Source organism: Rhipicephalus microplus, chromosome 1 (assembly GCF_043290135.1).
Source record: "Rhipicephalus microplus isolate Deutch F79 chromosome 1, USDA_Rmic, whole genome shotgun sequence".
In the NCBI taxonomy this organism is placed as follows: Eukaryota; Metazoa; Arthropoda; class Arachnida; order Ixodida; family Ixodidae; genus Rhipicephalus; species Rhipicephalus microplus.
The window spans coordinates 221,419,838-221,436,368 of NC_134700.1; the positions used below are offsets into that span (position 1 = coordinate 221,419,838).

Sequence of the window (16,531 nt, forward strand, 5' to 3'; positions counted from 1 at the left end):
ACCGTCACCTTTAGATGAGTATGCGCGGCGTACGACGACGCCGACACTCCGGAGCTCCGTACTCACCTTATCGCCGCGCTAGAGTGTACTAAAGGTGTTGAGTGGCGAGACCGCGCATCGACGCCTGATCCCTTCCGCGCTGCCCGTAGCGGCGGCGCTGCAGTCGAATAGTACTGAAAAAGCCGCGTGCAGGAACTGCTATGCGTTTCGGCTCCTCGGTCACGCTTTCTTAATTCAGATTTCTTCGTACCTGCCCATCATTCATTTCTAGCGCATATGCCATAGTCCTTGAAGTTTGACAGGTCAATCTGCTGAACTTGAGCTCTAAAGAGCCCTTGTAGAGGTCCAAAATAATTCAGAAAGTGGGTGTCTTATAATGATTTCTTCTGTCTCAACTCTTTCTTCGTTTTTTACGCGTCTACAACACACAGAATAACTGAGCCGATATATTCGAAGTTAGCTGCACTCAGAAAGCTGTGAAATAAAAAAAAATGCCGTTTCAAACGCACGCAGAACCAGGAGGCAGTTAGTAGAGAGGGAGGGAACCTGAGCCCCCTACACCATGAAATTTTTTTCGTAACTTAACTTTTTAGGGTGTACTAAGATATTTACACGCATTCACAGCGACCACCAATTGCAAAAGTTAGTGGTTCTGCTGCATCCCCCCCCCCCCTCAAAAAAAAAAAATCTGGGTACTAGCTTTGCGCCGAAGCTTTACAGTTGGCGAATCTGAATTTAGCGTGCCTCTGTACGAATGCGCACTGTAAATTTTACCTTTTCGGCAGTATGACGTCCTGAAGCTGGTTCAAGTCTAACGTAGTCGGAGGAGAAATGCACCACCTAAATATAGCAGCTGTGCTAAGGGCATTGCATGGATATTGTTAATGGGGCGGTGGCGTGTGACTTAAAGTACACTAGTGTGTACATACAGAAGTTAAATTTCTAAAACAAGATGCACCACTGTCTGCCTACACTTTTGACACTTAATAATATAACTATCCTTATAATACAAAACATCGTCATAAATTTGCTGGCTTGCAATGGCGTCACGCCAATAGATTATTTGGAAAGCAGCACAATTTAAGCTGTCGATACAAAATGAGAAGTGGTTACAATGAATTTATGCAGATTAGCAGACAGGCTACATATACAATTGGCACTTTTTAATACGCTTATGTGTTTTTAATATGTTCAATATGTAGTAAGCCTTTAATAAAGCAATAATTATTATCTTCCGCAAAACTGGCATGGCAAAATTGAGTCGCCACTGACATAAATGACGTAACAGCGTTACTTATACTCGGGTTTCTCGAGAAACGATCGAGCGCATGTAGGCTCATATAAGGAACACTGTGCTCTGCATATCGTAGAGACTGCCGACAAAACGAGCGTATCATTTAATAGCAGTATTGATACTTCTCCTCTCTTTGTAGTTCGCCAGTAGCCACTTATGATGTAACGCAGCTCAAAGCGCTGCTTGAGTGAGAAGCTAGGCGGATCCGTGCAAATTCCGATTGACACTATCTTATTTTTTTTTTTTTTTTGGGGGGGGGGGTCGGGGGTCGGCAGGCTTTTTAAACAGTGAATGTATCGACGCAATTCCAGCGTGCCTGCGTATTCACTCGTGAACCATGGCGCAGCAGATGCGTCCACTTATAAAGGCTCAGAAACGCATTGAACGCGCTGAAAATGAGCAATTAGACGCTTTCGCAGGCTACGGAGCACACGCTTCAAATGCAGACGCTCCTGAGATCTTCAGCGCCGTGGGACAACAGCGCCACCGCTACTGTCACCCGCCAGAAACCAGCCGAGATGCGGCGCGGCCGCCTCGTTCACTCCACTGCCCCCTTCCAGTACACCGTAACCGCGCCGCGGTTTGCCTTGTGACGCAAAGTACAGTAAGGCTGCAAGTGCATGCAACGCCAAAGCACGAAAACGGCAATGTTCAAACACTTGTTCCGATCGCAGCGCCTCCACCTTTCAGCTTTCGCTCCACTAGTTCTAAACGTTCTGCTTCACCCACGCCACCAGTGGCAGACACAGAGTATTGCTGGCAATGGCGCGTGCAGCGTCTGGTGCGAACTGCTAAACATGAAGATGGTGTGCTGTTAGGCAGTTTGGCGGGAACCGTCACGACGAAGAGGAGTTGCGGAGTTGTCAGGAGGCGCAAACAAACGTTAGTGCTTGTTATTTATCAGCTCGTTACGGCTGCTGTTCACTGAAAGGGTAGGATATTGCTACGCTGCCCTCTGATTGATATGTGGGGTTTAACGTCCCAAAACCACTATATGATTATGAGAGACGCCGTAGTGGAGGGCTCCGGAAATTTAGACCACCTGGGGTTCTTTAACGTGCACCCAAATCTGAGCACACGGGCCTACAACATTTCCGCCTCCATCGGAATACGCTGCCCTCCGTATTCAGATGAATTCAGGCACTGATTATGTAGCTGCAGGGGGATTTGTTTCCAGCGTGCGTAATCGAGTAATCCAAATGACGAAATGATGGCAATTTCTTCGCTTAACTGCGGATCACGAGGCAAGAGCGGAAAGGCAAATCGAACGAATATGTTAACTTTGATGTTTACGTTGTCTTAAAGCCTGCGTGGAAATGTGTTCGCAGGTGCAACTTCCCTTTCTCTTGGCGCGTGAAAGTTCACCTATTTTTGGGAAAACATATTTGGTAAAGGGTAATTCGCGTCAGTTTGCGAGTTCGTTGGCCGGAATGTGCTCGACATTTATGACTCCGACCACGTTGCTGGTTGGCGTGGCAGCTTCCCAGTAATCCGTGTGCCCCCTTACAGTATTGCTCAGTAACATATTGATGGTCGCTTAGCGGCTGTGAATCTTCGCACTGTGAGACCGCGATCTCCTCGCGCTCGCACGCTGAAACATTCACGCGGATTTGTCGGAGCTTACATCCTTGGAGCTATCGGTGCTTTTTTTTTTTTTTAATGTCTGGGCTATTCGCGCTGTTGTGTTATTATGATAAGTAACACGAACCCACAGTGCTTGCGAAACCGGGGTTCTCGCCCCACAAATCTGTCTTAGCCGTTAGCGCGTTTACGGCCTCACTGCCCAGGTTTGGCTCTGTGCGTTTCTGTCGTAGTTTTCTTTTTTTTTTCCCAATGAAGTTCTTATTTCATGTTCACGCCACCCTTAGCTTGTCCTGTGACGTAGAGCAATGGAAGGAATTATTGGGAGATTTAGAATAGCGTTAGCTGGCATTGCGGGCGCCGTATGAGTTTTAGAATAGCGTTTGGCCTCCCCGCAAACCCTAATGCACGATGTAGGCTACTCCATAGCCTCGACACCAGCGTTTGCGGGCCGAGCGCCATATCGGATTTTCGGCGCGCGGACTAAAAGGACAAGAATCGGTAATGAATTCTAAATTAGTATATTGTTACTATGTGAATATCAATTGTGTTTATATAGTAGTTGCGAACTATATGGAGATAGTTTTCACACTTATCAAGTAAATATTTGCCCACGCCTTTTTAACTGGTTGATTTATTTTGTCAGGTAGTGCACTAGTGCAGTCTGCTTCACTCGTGGTTTAAATCAACGGAACCCCCTAATGCAGATGGAGCTCATAAGCAACGCTAGTTTTAGATTAGTATTGGGTGCATAAAGTACAATTACTCTTTTTCAAATCAATTGGCCAGACCACAGAATGTCACACCATGATTAAACATCAACAATGCATGTAGTAGCTATGCAGTTATGATTTGTGAGCATCTTATGTTGCAGCCTATAACTCACCAGCAGTTCAAGTATGGCTCATGCTCCCACGCGGCGTATTTAGATGGAAGATAAGATTAGAGGTGGGCACATCTTTGTAACACCAATTTTTCACGGGACGCGAAACTCATTACATACTGTGATTTGAACAGTGATGTTGGTACGTGCTAGCTACATTAAACGTAACACAAATTAAACACATTTGTTACGTATTTTGTTATGCTACATAACATATTTATTACAATTCCACATTGAGCACTCAGTTATTGAATTATCTGGAGAAGCCACTACTGTGTGAGGTTATACTGCTATGTATTTCAATGTTGACTCATGCTATTTAAGGACTCATTGATGCAATCTGTGAGTGCAACGAGGAAAACACGGCTGCTTCCAATGAAAAAAAGTATCTGAAAAGCCTGCAGCAAGTGACCACGCTTCCAGCAATCCCATCCCGTGTCCCGACGCTCTCCTTGAACTGAAGGTGAGAATGTCATTTTTCAGAGTCCTTGTCCAAACAGTGCCTGGCAACTGACATGTCTGGCAATAACCACTAGTGATAAGGCATTACTGTACCAATCAATGTTCAAAGATCTCTTCTATAGAAAAAGTGCCAGCTGACCATATCACCCTTATAAGCAATCACCTGCTCCTTCTTGCACGGGTAAATTATTTTTCGGCAGGAAAAGTGATATACAGATGTTGAGGGTTGCACTGGCTGACGGTTGAAGCATTTATGCCCATTGACTGCAGCTGTGCGAGACATGGAATATTAGGAATGCCTGTGCTGCTGTTCAATTTGGAAGGTACACTTGCCTCCCGAAATTTGTGATTCTCAAATAACATTGTTATTCGTTCGTGGTCTTCCTGTGCTGTTATCCATCATTATTTCCTTAAGCTATGGCTTCCAGACAGGAGAATTTCGTATTGTTTCATTGGTGAGATGCTTACCATCTCTCCAACTGTGCTATCAATTTTCATTTATGAGTATACATTTTCTGCAGTCGGGTGTAATGCACTTAGCCATTTTTTTTCTCAACGTGAGGCATTTTGTTTTCATGAACGTTCCTCATCACAAGCACACAAACATAGCTTATTTTATAATCTATGCTTTGCTTTCATTTTCTGCTGTGGATATGGTCACAGATCCTTTTTGTCAGGACCTTGGGCAATTAAAAATGCTTTTGGCCGCAAGTGCCGAGAGCAGCAGCTAGAATGCACAAGATGATTTGCCCTCATACTTCTTAAATCCTGATGTGGTAAGGATCGCTCGTGTTTTTCAAATCGTGCGTGTCTGCTCTGTAATGTTGAGTTTTATTTTGTAAGCTTTGATTTATGTTTATTCAGCAGAGCTCTATAGCATTTGATAATTGAAAAAAGTGAATGGTCATTTATCAGACCGGCCTGTACCTTTAAAACTAGTGATAAGGTATTGCGATACCAATCAATGTTCAAAGATCTCAAGACTAATTTAAAATCAACTCAGCTGCTTGAGCAGTTGTGAAGCTTAATTTCATTTATCATATCGTTCAGCAAAATCGATTTGAAGCTATCCTTGGGCCTGGTTTTGTTTTCACAGGGCCACAAGGTTTCATAGAATGTGCATTTATTACAGCTTTCCTTCGAAGCAGAAATAAGGTTTGGAGACACAGAGAAGGCTATAGAGGCCAAGCTGAGCAAAATGCAAGAGATTTCGGACCGGGGAAATCTCATGAGACTTGAAGAATTTGATCTACCCAAGACGCTGCTGACCCTGCGTTTGTCAATACAGTAAGGCGACGCTTTCGGATCTCTTGAATAGAAACGGACTGATATAGAATATGAGGGCTGTAGTTTTGCGCACGAAATGTCGAAAAAAGAATAGAAAGGTAGATTTTAAACCAGAGTTTTGTGATAAGGTTTACCTTTAAGATGTGTTAAACATCATAAAACTGGAAAGCACATACTGGCGTAAGGAACACAATTATTTGTTCTGGGAAGGTGTTTGAAGTACGAAGTGCACAAAGATAAATATGCTGTGTGGTAACTGAAAATTCCTCCAGAAATGAAAGGCTGATTGATGTTCAGATCCTTCAACAAGATAAGCATAATGCTTTTTGAAGGAATAAAGCAGCGATTCCATTCACAATAAGTAAACGTTGATGCCCCATGCTCATAAAATTCTTGTGCTCACTAGCACCTTTAGCTGCTTTGACAAAAAGGAAACCAAGGAAGCATAGTGAAATCAATCAGTTTTGTAAAAAAAAAAAAATATCCCCACGAACACCACAATTTAAAGCCATTGCTTAGTTAAGATTTCCTGCTTCCCTTTTCTTTAAAGGCACTAGAACATGGCAACAAGTCTCCACCAGGCATTTTGAAAGAGAATGACAACTTCAAGATCTCCTGCAAGGAAAACATTGTGACATTACCACCTGCATCGTCACCTGAGAAGGCAGTCATCCTCCTGTTGAATGCATATTTTATTTTGAACATGTCATACCTCTACACTTTTTGGCAGTTTTTGGGGCTTGTGCAAACAGTTGTTGCAAAGGGTGAGCCATTTGACATTTGATCATTTTATATTGTTTAAGTTAGTCTGTTGAAAAGCCTAAATAGGTCAGGCCTAATAATAAGTTACTGAATGTTCAGCTGTAACACAGAAGTTGTGGCTTCTTTTACAATTTTTTCATCACGAAGGCAAAGTGCGGAACGTACGTTTCGGGGTTCTTTTTCTTTTTCAAGAAATCACTTGTATTTTTCAAGGCTGCATTTGGTTATTCAAAGAATTCTCATTTGTTTTGCAGTCTCCTATATATTTTGCTGCTTCCTTGTTGACAATTTAAAATGTGTAACATTGTTCCAGATATATTTGTGGCATTATGTTTGATTAACATAACAGCTTTCATGGTAGTGTTTGGGATGAGTTATGTTGAACTACACAACTGTGGGTAGAGCAGCCCGCCAGGGGTGAAAGGCTTTTTCAGGGGCTAATAAAGTTCCCTTCGTGCGCGTGCCTATGAACAGCGCTGTCCCCCTTTTTTTGTTTTTTCGTAGTGCCAGGGCACACGGGCCCTTGCCCTAGCGGCTAAGCCGCGAAACGCTGTCTATACGCCTTTCGATCTCGGAGGCTATTGCTATGACGATCCAGGTTGTCCTGTATGACGCTTGAAAATCCCCCCTTCCGACCAAACCGGCAGATGGCCGCACATAAAAATGAAAAAGAAAGGCTGAGTGTTATGGCGAAAGTTCTATTTTCGAACAGGTCCGAACAGCTTACGAACGGTTTCTGAAGGTTCCCTACTCCCCGTAACACCCGTAACAAAGAGCGGTGCATCGATGCTGCACGGAGAGGTTCTCTTCCGCAAACGAGCGGTGAATTCTGCAGCGAACTCGCGATGTCTGCACTGTGATATTCGAATGGCGACACGCGTTCAGTGTAGTGCGGAAAGTGTAAACATATAAGAAAGATAAAAATCGCCTGCGAATCGACGCCCCAAGGAGACTGATGCATGGAGTTCAACGACCCAAAACAAATTACGTCCGTGAGACTACGCTCGTAATTGGGATGTCTGAATTAACTTCCGACTCTGTCGGTCGGTATACGGCTGTGAATAATACCTGCGAAATGGCGCTCAGCAGACGCTCGCGCGTCACAGATGCCTCCGTTAAGGCACACGCGATAAGCACACACGGCCACGCAACTTTATGGAATGCGGGTGTTGCACCAAAGCAACTCTATCTACACCGCTAGATTTCTCTCCGCGGAAGTGGTTTGCTGCATTGTCAATACAGGGCCGTGAAAAGGACGAGCCGCGAAAGAAAGACGGAACATGTATAGATCTTGATCGAGTTACAAATGGTCTCGTCATCTGCGCAGTTCACCGTGTCTTCTAGGGAGACATCAAGGGTAATTAAGTTATTCGTTTCAACATTAAGCCTTGGAGAACCTAAATTTGCGCACATATATACACCAACTGCACGCAACGAAATTTCGTTTTATTAGACGAAATTCAAAGTGTCCATATAGCGACACTTTGTCGGACGACCATGGACTCCGTGGATCCGTTTGTTGGTTGAGCGCAAGAAGGCTACGGTTTTTAACATGCTACACCATTTGCTCCGATGTTCACGTCAATCAAGCTATGTCGCCCACCGCGATGGCGCAGATGCTGTTACTGTTCTCGGCTGCTGGCCCGATGGTCCCGGGTTCGATATCGGCTGCAGCGATGGCTTTAAATGGAGGCGAAGTGCTATTACAGGCCCGAGTGCAGCGCTATGCCAGTGTATACATTAAAAAACACCAGACGGGGGAGACTTGCGCAACATCCGCTATACCCTATTGAAGCGATCCGTATGCGATGTTCAATAATTCCGTATTCTTCCGCAAGAATACACATGTTTTTATATATTTTCCATACATTTCCGTAAGATTCTTACGGAAACATACGGAATTATTGGACATGGCATACGGATCGTTTCAATAGGGTACGGCGTCTCATAACCATATCCAGGTTTTGGGACGCCAAATCACAGATATTGTGGTTGCTAATAATAATGGAACTATTTTCAATCTCCATACATAACTCTAGCCGACTTGCAACGCTCACAGCCAATTCGCCGCAGCCGAGTTTCGTAACGGTCTCACTTATAGGGTGCTCGTGAGATATGACACGATAACTAGCTATTACGGGCACGTGACCGAAGGGACACGCTACAAGGACATCACGTACGTTACTCCGCAGCGAGTATTCTTTATCAGCCGACGCGCGCGGGATCCCACAGGTTACCGATTAGATCTGATCTACTCGGCAGGCCCCGTCGCCATCTTTTTTTACTCCACGTTCGCTTTTATGCGGCTTAACCACGTACGCCAAAAGAAAAGACTTGTTCGGTGGCGGGTTCCAAGACTGATACAGTATAAGGGTCGAAGCGGACGTGGACAGTTGACGAGAACGCGGGCGGCATAATTAACTGCGACGTCTATGAGAGCACACCTGCAGGCCGGTGCATATCTCTTCAGTTTCGCTTTAATTCAGAACTCGCCCCAACGTCCGTCCCTGGTTAAAACAACATTATCCGACTGCGCCCATTTACCTGTAATCAACCAAGCGGCGACGAGAAACCGAATAAAAAAATGTGACGTCAAAATTACGAGTATGCAGAGCTTATGCTAAGGTATCTTGAACATCCGACTGTTACGAAAATGCCTGGAAAATTTTGCGAGTTCCTCTATACTGAAGCGGAACTTAAAATGGGAGCCAAATCTGTGCTGAAGGAAAACAAGCGGCTGAACGGCCATTTTTGTGATAACAGAAAAAATACGATTGATACGCAAATAAATCCATTCGGAGCGCCCACCTCCAGGTCAATCGGCGAGCTGCAATATTCTACGAAACGGGTCACTCTGCAGCTTTGCCAAAAGCTCAGTTCGTGACATTAACACGATAGCTTTGAAAGGCTCATTTCTCAGAAATTCCGGCGTCAGCCTCGTGGGTGTGGGAGGGAAAAAAAAATCTAGCAATGTCCGTGAGCGAAAATTCCACACAAAATGCAAATAAATAATAACAATCGTATCGTGCGGGAACGGAAACCAAGCGCCCTTCGTGGCAAGCAGATGTTCCGCCACAGAGCCACGCCATTACTTGGAACTAAGAAAAAAAAAAAACTATGTGGATATCACGTAGTGTAAGGAGTCTCCTTAACGCATGTGGTATTTCGTGGCAGAAAAACGGGTGAAGTGTTCAACGAGCGGGTGCTTCAAAAGCTGATCCATTACAATGCGCTCAGGCATATTTAATCATCATCAACAAAGTGAGCAGCTGAGTAGGTTCACGTGCTGCTTTACGGACGCGTACAGTAAGCCCTTCAATGATTTGCACAGGGGAAGAGTTATGGTCACCGTGGTTATGGTGTTGCGTGAACTTCGCATCTGTGCATGCAGTAAGCATAGTAGGATAGCTCTGAACGGCCAATGTTTTTGCCCATTCCTATCCTTGTGGCACGGTTCGGGTGTCACCGAGAGGCAACTGATGCATGGCTACCGACTGAGGGGGCGATGCGAACGGCGCACGATTAAAGTCCCTGGATATTTTTTAGGAAAGTACCGCCATTCTATTAACCGAGCCGCCACGCCACGCATACTCCTCTCCCGCCTCTCGGGCCGCTACGAGCATCGCTTGGATTAACAGCGTGACATAGCATTCTTGATAGGAAAATGGCACGAGCCGGGCCGGCGCCCGCACGGTGGCTGTTCGGGAGAGGATATAGATTAGGTCTGGACACTTTGGAGAGGATATGGAGGAGAGTGTCGCTACTTTATCTACATTAAGGGGCTTTACGCACGATCACGCTATTCTTGAAGAAGGCTAAGTAGGCTCAACCGTCCACCAACCTCTAATGCGACGGGCAGTTTGCGCGGCTGTCGTTGCATCCCGCGACGACCAACCGGGTGCAGTCGGCACGGGGCGGAAGTATATAGTTCGACCAATCACGAAGTACTATCGGGTTGCACGTGACACGGCTTGCACGCGACGTCATTAGAGTGTACTAGAAGTACACTAACGTCACCGTACCTCCGTCAAAGCGGCGGCCATATCGGGGGGATGAGCTGTTCTCTCGCTTTGCTTCGTTCTGTGCAGCGGCAATCAGAATTTTCGTTGACTGGAAGTGTCTGTGATGTTTTAGTGACTTTTTCGGGAGCAATGTCGGTGACTACCAAAGTAGAGCCGCTTAGCACGGTATATTACGCTCAGTTTATTAGGAAATTGCTCATGTGCGACGTAGTTGACCCGTACGCGCTACGATCAAGCGCTGAAGGGCGTCAATGCTCCACGTGAAAATTACAAGTCTCTTGGTAAGGCGATCAAAGCGCAGGCTCCTTTGATTCCGCGCACATTTTGTCTTTCGGTCGGGGACGGTCCTCCCTGCGTCACCGCTCTAAATAGCCGCAGCAGGTGTCGATCGACTCCGCTACATCTGTCTCAGTGGTTTAATGCACTGAAAAACGGCGGGCTCGTCTTTCTGTCTTTTCACACTGTCTTAGCGCGAAGTGTGTTTATGACGCGACGCTGCATTCCAGCAGAAGCGTCGGTTCCCAATGGGGATTTGTCTCATCACACTGGTTTTGGGTGGCCCCTCTATGCATGCTACTTTTGTCGCTTTTTTTCGTCGTGTGCACTAGCGTTTCGATAATCAGAAAAAATGTTTTGCGGGTCACCCGATGCAAAGTTGGACGATAGTTATAGCGCGAGAACAGAACGACGACAAAAAGGCAAGAAGGACCTCTTTGTCGTTGTTCTGTTCTCGCGCTATAACTATCGTCATGTCATGCTAACTAGCCCAAGCTGCCACACTTCTAAGTTGCTAAGTTGGCACCGCACATCCGCGGGTGTCGGTGTGCCTGTTTGCGTGCCAGCCATAAAGTGCGCCGCTTCGCGCTTATCGACTTCGTGAAATCGCCCCGATTGTGCACACATTTGGAAGGTGGAAGAGGTTTGTGCGATTCACCGACTTCCGTCTCTTCGATGATTTTGCTGCCCTCAAGCGGCTTGAGTGTTCAAAAGAACTTCGAACACTCAAACACAGCGCCTTGCACTGTTTACAATTGATTGATTGATTGATTGATATGTGGGGTTTAACGTCCCAAAACCACTATATGATTATGAGAGACGCCGTAGTGGAGGGCTCCGGAAATTTAGACCACCTGGGGTTCTTTAACGTGCACCCAAATCTGAGCCCACGGGCCTACAACATTTCCGCCTCCATCGGAAATGCAGCCGCCGCAGCCGGGATATTGCACTGTTTACAAAGACGGGCCCTTGATGGCATCCGGTTTAGTCCACCGAATAGCATCGGTGGGCAAGAAGAGCTTTAGAAAATAGTTCTCTGATTTTCCACGCTTCTCTTTCCTGATTTGGCAAAATCTATCAAATAAATTTTCTATTGAGCTACAAAACAATTAGAAGAGATTTCCTTGAACTTCACGCACGTTCCTTTTATCTGAAAAACTAAAGAGACTTTCTTTACTTTTGAAAAAAAAAATGGAAAACATGCTTTCAGTTTCAACGTTGAGCTGGTAAATGAGGCGACCGGACGTTTTTTGGTGTACAACGCTTACAATCTTGAAACCGTCCATATAAAACGATCGATGAAACAGTCCCGCACACTTCCCGCCAAGGACAGTACTCCGTGACGGCAGACTGTGTGAATTGTGCAATAACGATGGCATCACGCAATTTCTGGCCGTTTACATGGGCACGCGCGTAGTTTTACGTTATCGGTTATCGCACCACTCGCTGTTCGGGACATTACCGAATTTCCCGATATTGCGAAATTCCGCAACGGCGACATTTTGAGCCAATAAATCCAGAGGGGCTGTACTCTGGGCCAATTACAGGTGACATGGCGTAATGTGACGATGCTCGGGATTGCACCTGCGCTCGCAGAGCTATCAGATTTTGCACCGAGGCAGCGTGCATTTTACGTCAAAGCTGGTTAAAACTTAGATTTGCACTACAGGGAATACAGTTTGCGAAACAAGCCCTGTTTTAGCAACGAGCACAGTTGGATTTCCGCTTCACACACACACACACACAGATACGTACGCTTTACTTGAAAATTTATTCACAAACCAGATCACACCATTCCCGCCGCGTTGGTGCTCGACTAAGCTGACGCCAAGGTCGCGGGATGGAATCTCTGCTGCATTTCGATGGAGGCAGAATGCTACAGGCCCGTTTTACTTGGATTTATGCACGTTGAAAAAAATCCAAGTGGCCGAAAATTTCCAGAGCCCTCCCCCCCCCCCCCCCCCCACACACACACACACCATGTCGACTCTGATAATCTTGTGGATTTGGGAAGTGAAACCCCAACAATCATTATAACGCTCGACCTTTTTTTTTTTTTAACTTTCCCCTTTCCACCAGCTCTAGACAAAGACAGTCCGAATGTCTCGCATTTGTCCAGTCGATGTAGCTGCACGCTGTCGCTTTTTTACGGCAGAAAGAGCTCAAAGCACAGGTGCTCCAAATACAGATCCGGTTAGCATTGCAGTTGCTACGTGCGACGTGGCGTTTATTACTTTTTTTTCCAGTTTATCGACTTCGTTTTCCATTCGCTGCTCTAAATACGCCTAAGTTGCTGGCCGTATGTCAGTGTTCCCTGCTAGGTACAGATACACGTTCATAGCATGAAATGAAATGTGTTTGCAAAAATTGTATTCGCCCTAGTCGAGAAATCAAGCCGTTATCTCGGGAACCATCGAACGCAGCTTACGTTTATAGCACATAGCGAAATTCCACGCGTACAAGTAACCCATTAACCAGTGAACGTCAGCACGCCGGGCCGAGTCGGGATATCTTGTGCGTATTCGTCTGCAAAGCCTTCATTGTAGCATCAGTGAAGAAATCACGTGTAAAAATCGAGCGAGGAGATATGTACGCCATACGTCCAAACTTCGTAGAAAGAATCACAATGCAGTTCACAGCAGAAAGTAACACGAGTAGTTAAGCATTAAGTAAACACTAGTAAACGTCCACAATGGTAAGGTGGATGAGGTGAAAACCAGCAGCGTCAGTCATGGTGGCTTTGTGGTTCCGAGCGAAAAAATTAAAACTAATCGCCGGTTCGACGAGCAATCAGAAAGAAGCCAAGTCGAATGACCGCAGGTGTGCGTCCCGAAGCCGGCAAGAAATAGCCGACGGTAATCGGCCGGAAACTTGGGGCGAGTCACCGCGTACGGGCCGGGCACTTAAGAACCGGTTGATTGTTCTTGTGCCCCAAATTGACGCAGAGTGCCGCGCCTCGTCGACAGTGAACAAGTCTACATTCGCCGCTAAATTGTTCCTCTGATCAAGTATCATCTCAAGTCCTCACTGCGGGGAGTGGTCATCGCGCCAAAAACTGGCCCCAGACAACGATCTCGCTTTCCCGGACTTCTAAGCCGTGCGCGCACGCTACTCCATACGCGCGATGCCCACTTTTTTCTATCCGTCGTCCGAAATGTGGCACGGTGCGACGCTCGCATAGTCCATCGGCGGCGCGCTTGGGTTCGCACACCCCAGCTGCTCTGGCTGCGACCCATCGGAGCAGTACGTACGATCCCCCGGCCCCCCTCCCTATCCGCGACTCCCAGGTTCCGTGCTGGCCGTTCAATGAGGCGTGCGCAGCAGGATCGAAGGCGATGCGAAGGGCAGCAGGATGCGGCGCCAAAGCGCCGTCACATGCTCGCGCTCAGATACTCGGCTGTCCCGAGAGCCTTCCGCGGACAAGCCAGCCCCGTACACCGAACGGAGAACACGATCACGCATCGGCCAGGATGCACACAAAGGCACGCACGCACACACTTCGAGACCATCGCGAGCATTTGTTGATATCCCTGGGACCGCAGGGGAGGCCTCTCGCTCGGGCGGCCCGCGCTACGCGGGCCTCCGTAGGGTGCGGTAAGTTAGTTGAGTCGGGCGATCCAGGGTTAAGAGAAATACCACGCTTCGGCGGGAAGGGATTTGATGAGAAAAAGTGAACTTACGTTCGACGAAGCCCGAATGGCGCGAAGGTAAGTCCGTCTGTGTACGTCTGCCTCTAGGGAAGCGCAGAAACTGGTTACGTCACGATAATGTGCCATTTTGCCGAACCGGCCCATCAACAAAACGAACACAAAAGACGGCACAGGTGAAACGATTGCATTCCGAAACTCAGTTCGTGAGAAATGCTGAGAAGGCGTCGAAAAAGCAAACACTGAAGGAATGCGGAGAAAATAGCGTGTGTTCGTAGATAACTGAGACTCGATAATAAATTCCTCAATGGGTGCTTGTTATGTCGCATGAGGTGTGTCGCACCGAGCAGCCTGCTCGCGGCTCCTGTGTGGGAAACTAACGCAAGCAGCTCTTGAGAATACGCATATGTTTGATCTACTTCCACTGGCGTAGTAATTCGTGGCGCGAAAAAGTCTATGCCACTGTGACTAAAGTTGGGAAGTTATTTTAAATAGAGAACACGCGTTTAGCGAAAGGGCTAGTTGACGCTGTCTTCGTCTAGTCAAGAACACCTGGTAGGTGCTCTGTGGTAACACCTCGAGGACCAAGAAGTATAGTTATTGGAACGTTTTTTGCGTTAGAAACTTCAACCACCGTCTCGCGGGAAAGAAACGAGCAAGGTAACGTCAGAGAACATTAATACCATGTAGAGTGCCGATCATCGGTGCGCTTAGTGCAATCTCTAGCAAAGCTGCTGGTGTTAAGCTGAACATTGTTATGTTTATTGTATTGTTTTACGGTAACCATTTAGTATACTAAATTTAGGCTAATAAAATACCAAATTGAATATTGCATTTATTTTTTCTGACAACTAGCGACGCCACCTATCTCAGCAACAACTTTCACAATCGCATCGCGAGCGACATCATTTCACTTCACGTTTCCTCCCTTGCAGAGGACGTTTGGGGTCAACTTTTTACGAGATTTTGCACCCGTAGTTGGCCTCGAAACGCCAAGTTACAATGCAGCTTGCCGCACTTAGGCACCTGCCTCGACTTTCCGCGACTACCCTTCTAAAGGTGTCACTCCCGACAGCGTCAGTGCGTGCTTCGAGTGACCAACCCACCTTCACGAAAGATGGCCGTGAAATCCTTCACGTCCCTAACGAGCCTCCCGAAAGGGACCTGGTGAACTTTCCCCGACTCAAGAGGCCGCTGCATCCAGGCAAAGTGCGACTGGGCTTCATTCCAGACGAATGGTTTCAGGTGTTCTACCCTAAGACTGGCGTCACCGGCCCCTACCTATTCGGCACCGGCCTGCTCGTCTACCTGTACTCGAAGGAGATCCTGATCGTGGAACACGAATTCGCCTCTGGTTTCTCTTTGGCGCTCATGGCGTATATAGCGGTGAAGAAGTTTGGGCCCGGCGTGAGGGCCTACCTGGAAAAAGAAGTCGATCAGGAGGAGAAAGACATCGACGAATACCGACTGGGCGGCATCGAAGCCTACAAGGATGCCATCAAGAACGAAGAGCACTCCCAGTGGGAAGCTCAAGGCCAGCACTACTTGTTCGAGGCCAAGCGTGAGAACGTGGCCCTGCAGCTGGAAGCCGAGTTCCGCAAGCGCCAGATGTCGGTGTACGAGGAGGTGAAGAAGAGGCTCGACTACCACCTCGAGGTACAGAACGTGACGCGAAGGCTCCAGCAAAAGCACATGGTCGACTGGATCGTCAACAACGTGCTCAAGGCCATCACTCCCCAGCAGGAGAAGGAGTCGCTCCAGCAGTGCATCGTTGACCTCAAAGCTCTGGCGGCCAAGGCTTGAGAGCAGGTCTCGGTGACCGGTGTAAGGAAGCACAGTAATAAAGGATTCGTGGTTAGTCAGTGCATCGCCTCCTATTTACGAGAGCAGCCGTGCCTCTTTTGCGACGGCCTCCGTCTCCTGGCTTGTTTTTCACATCTGAACTCACGCTGTTTTAATCCGAAATCATTGCACGTGTAGCCCTCTCGTAAACCAAGCATGCCTGCACCTGCGTACAAGATTATGTAGATCATTCATTAACGACTTCCCACTAGTTTCGACAATGCAACCAGCAGTGCTCTTCTGGACAGTGCTGTATGGCGCCATATTGGCCAATTTCGTAATAGAGGCATTTTAAGCCAATTAGAAACACCACACTGGCTCCCAGGGCCAATCATGATTGACCAGTTACTGAACCTGACAACTTGGTGGAAGTTGACAATGTCCAGAAAAGCTCTACAGATTGTTTCAGCACGTAAAAAGCAGGAGTGCTTGCGAGTAAAGTACTTTGGCACGCTGAACAACTCTACATAACGGT

At 47.1% G+C, this 16,531-nt stretch overlaps 2 protein-coding genes across 2 annotated transcripts in view; one reads left to right on the forward strand and one right to left on the reverse strand.

The window, feature by feature from the left end:
* The window catches only part of LOC119159627 (zinc finger MYND domain-containing protein 11), a 91,794-nt gene extending 77,408 nt beyond the window's left edge, over nucleotides 1-14,386 (reverse strand). The window contains exon 1 of the mRNA XM_037412442.2: nucleotides 14,248-14,386. The gene's annotated coding sequence lies outside the window, so the exon portion shown is untranslated. The remainder of the gene's footprint in view (nucleotides 1-14,247) is intronic.
* A 728-nt stretch (nucleotides 14,387-15,114) lies between these two features.
* Nucleotides 15,115-16,076, forward strand: LOC119166894 (ATP synthase subunit b, mitochondrial). The gene has a single exon (XM_037418288.2). It carries the CDS (start codon nucleotides 15,217-15,219, stop codon nucleotides 16,015-16,017), a length of 801 nt encoding a protein of 266 aa, XP_037274185.2. The 5' UTR covers nucleotides 15,115-15,216; the 3' UTR covers nucleotides 16,018-16,076.
* Nucleotides 16,077-16,531: the final 455 nt, after the last annotated feature.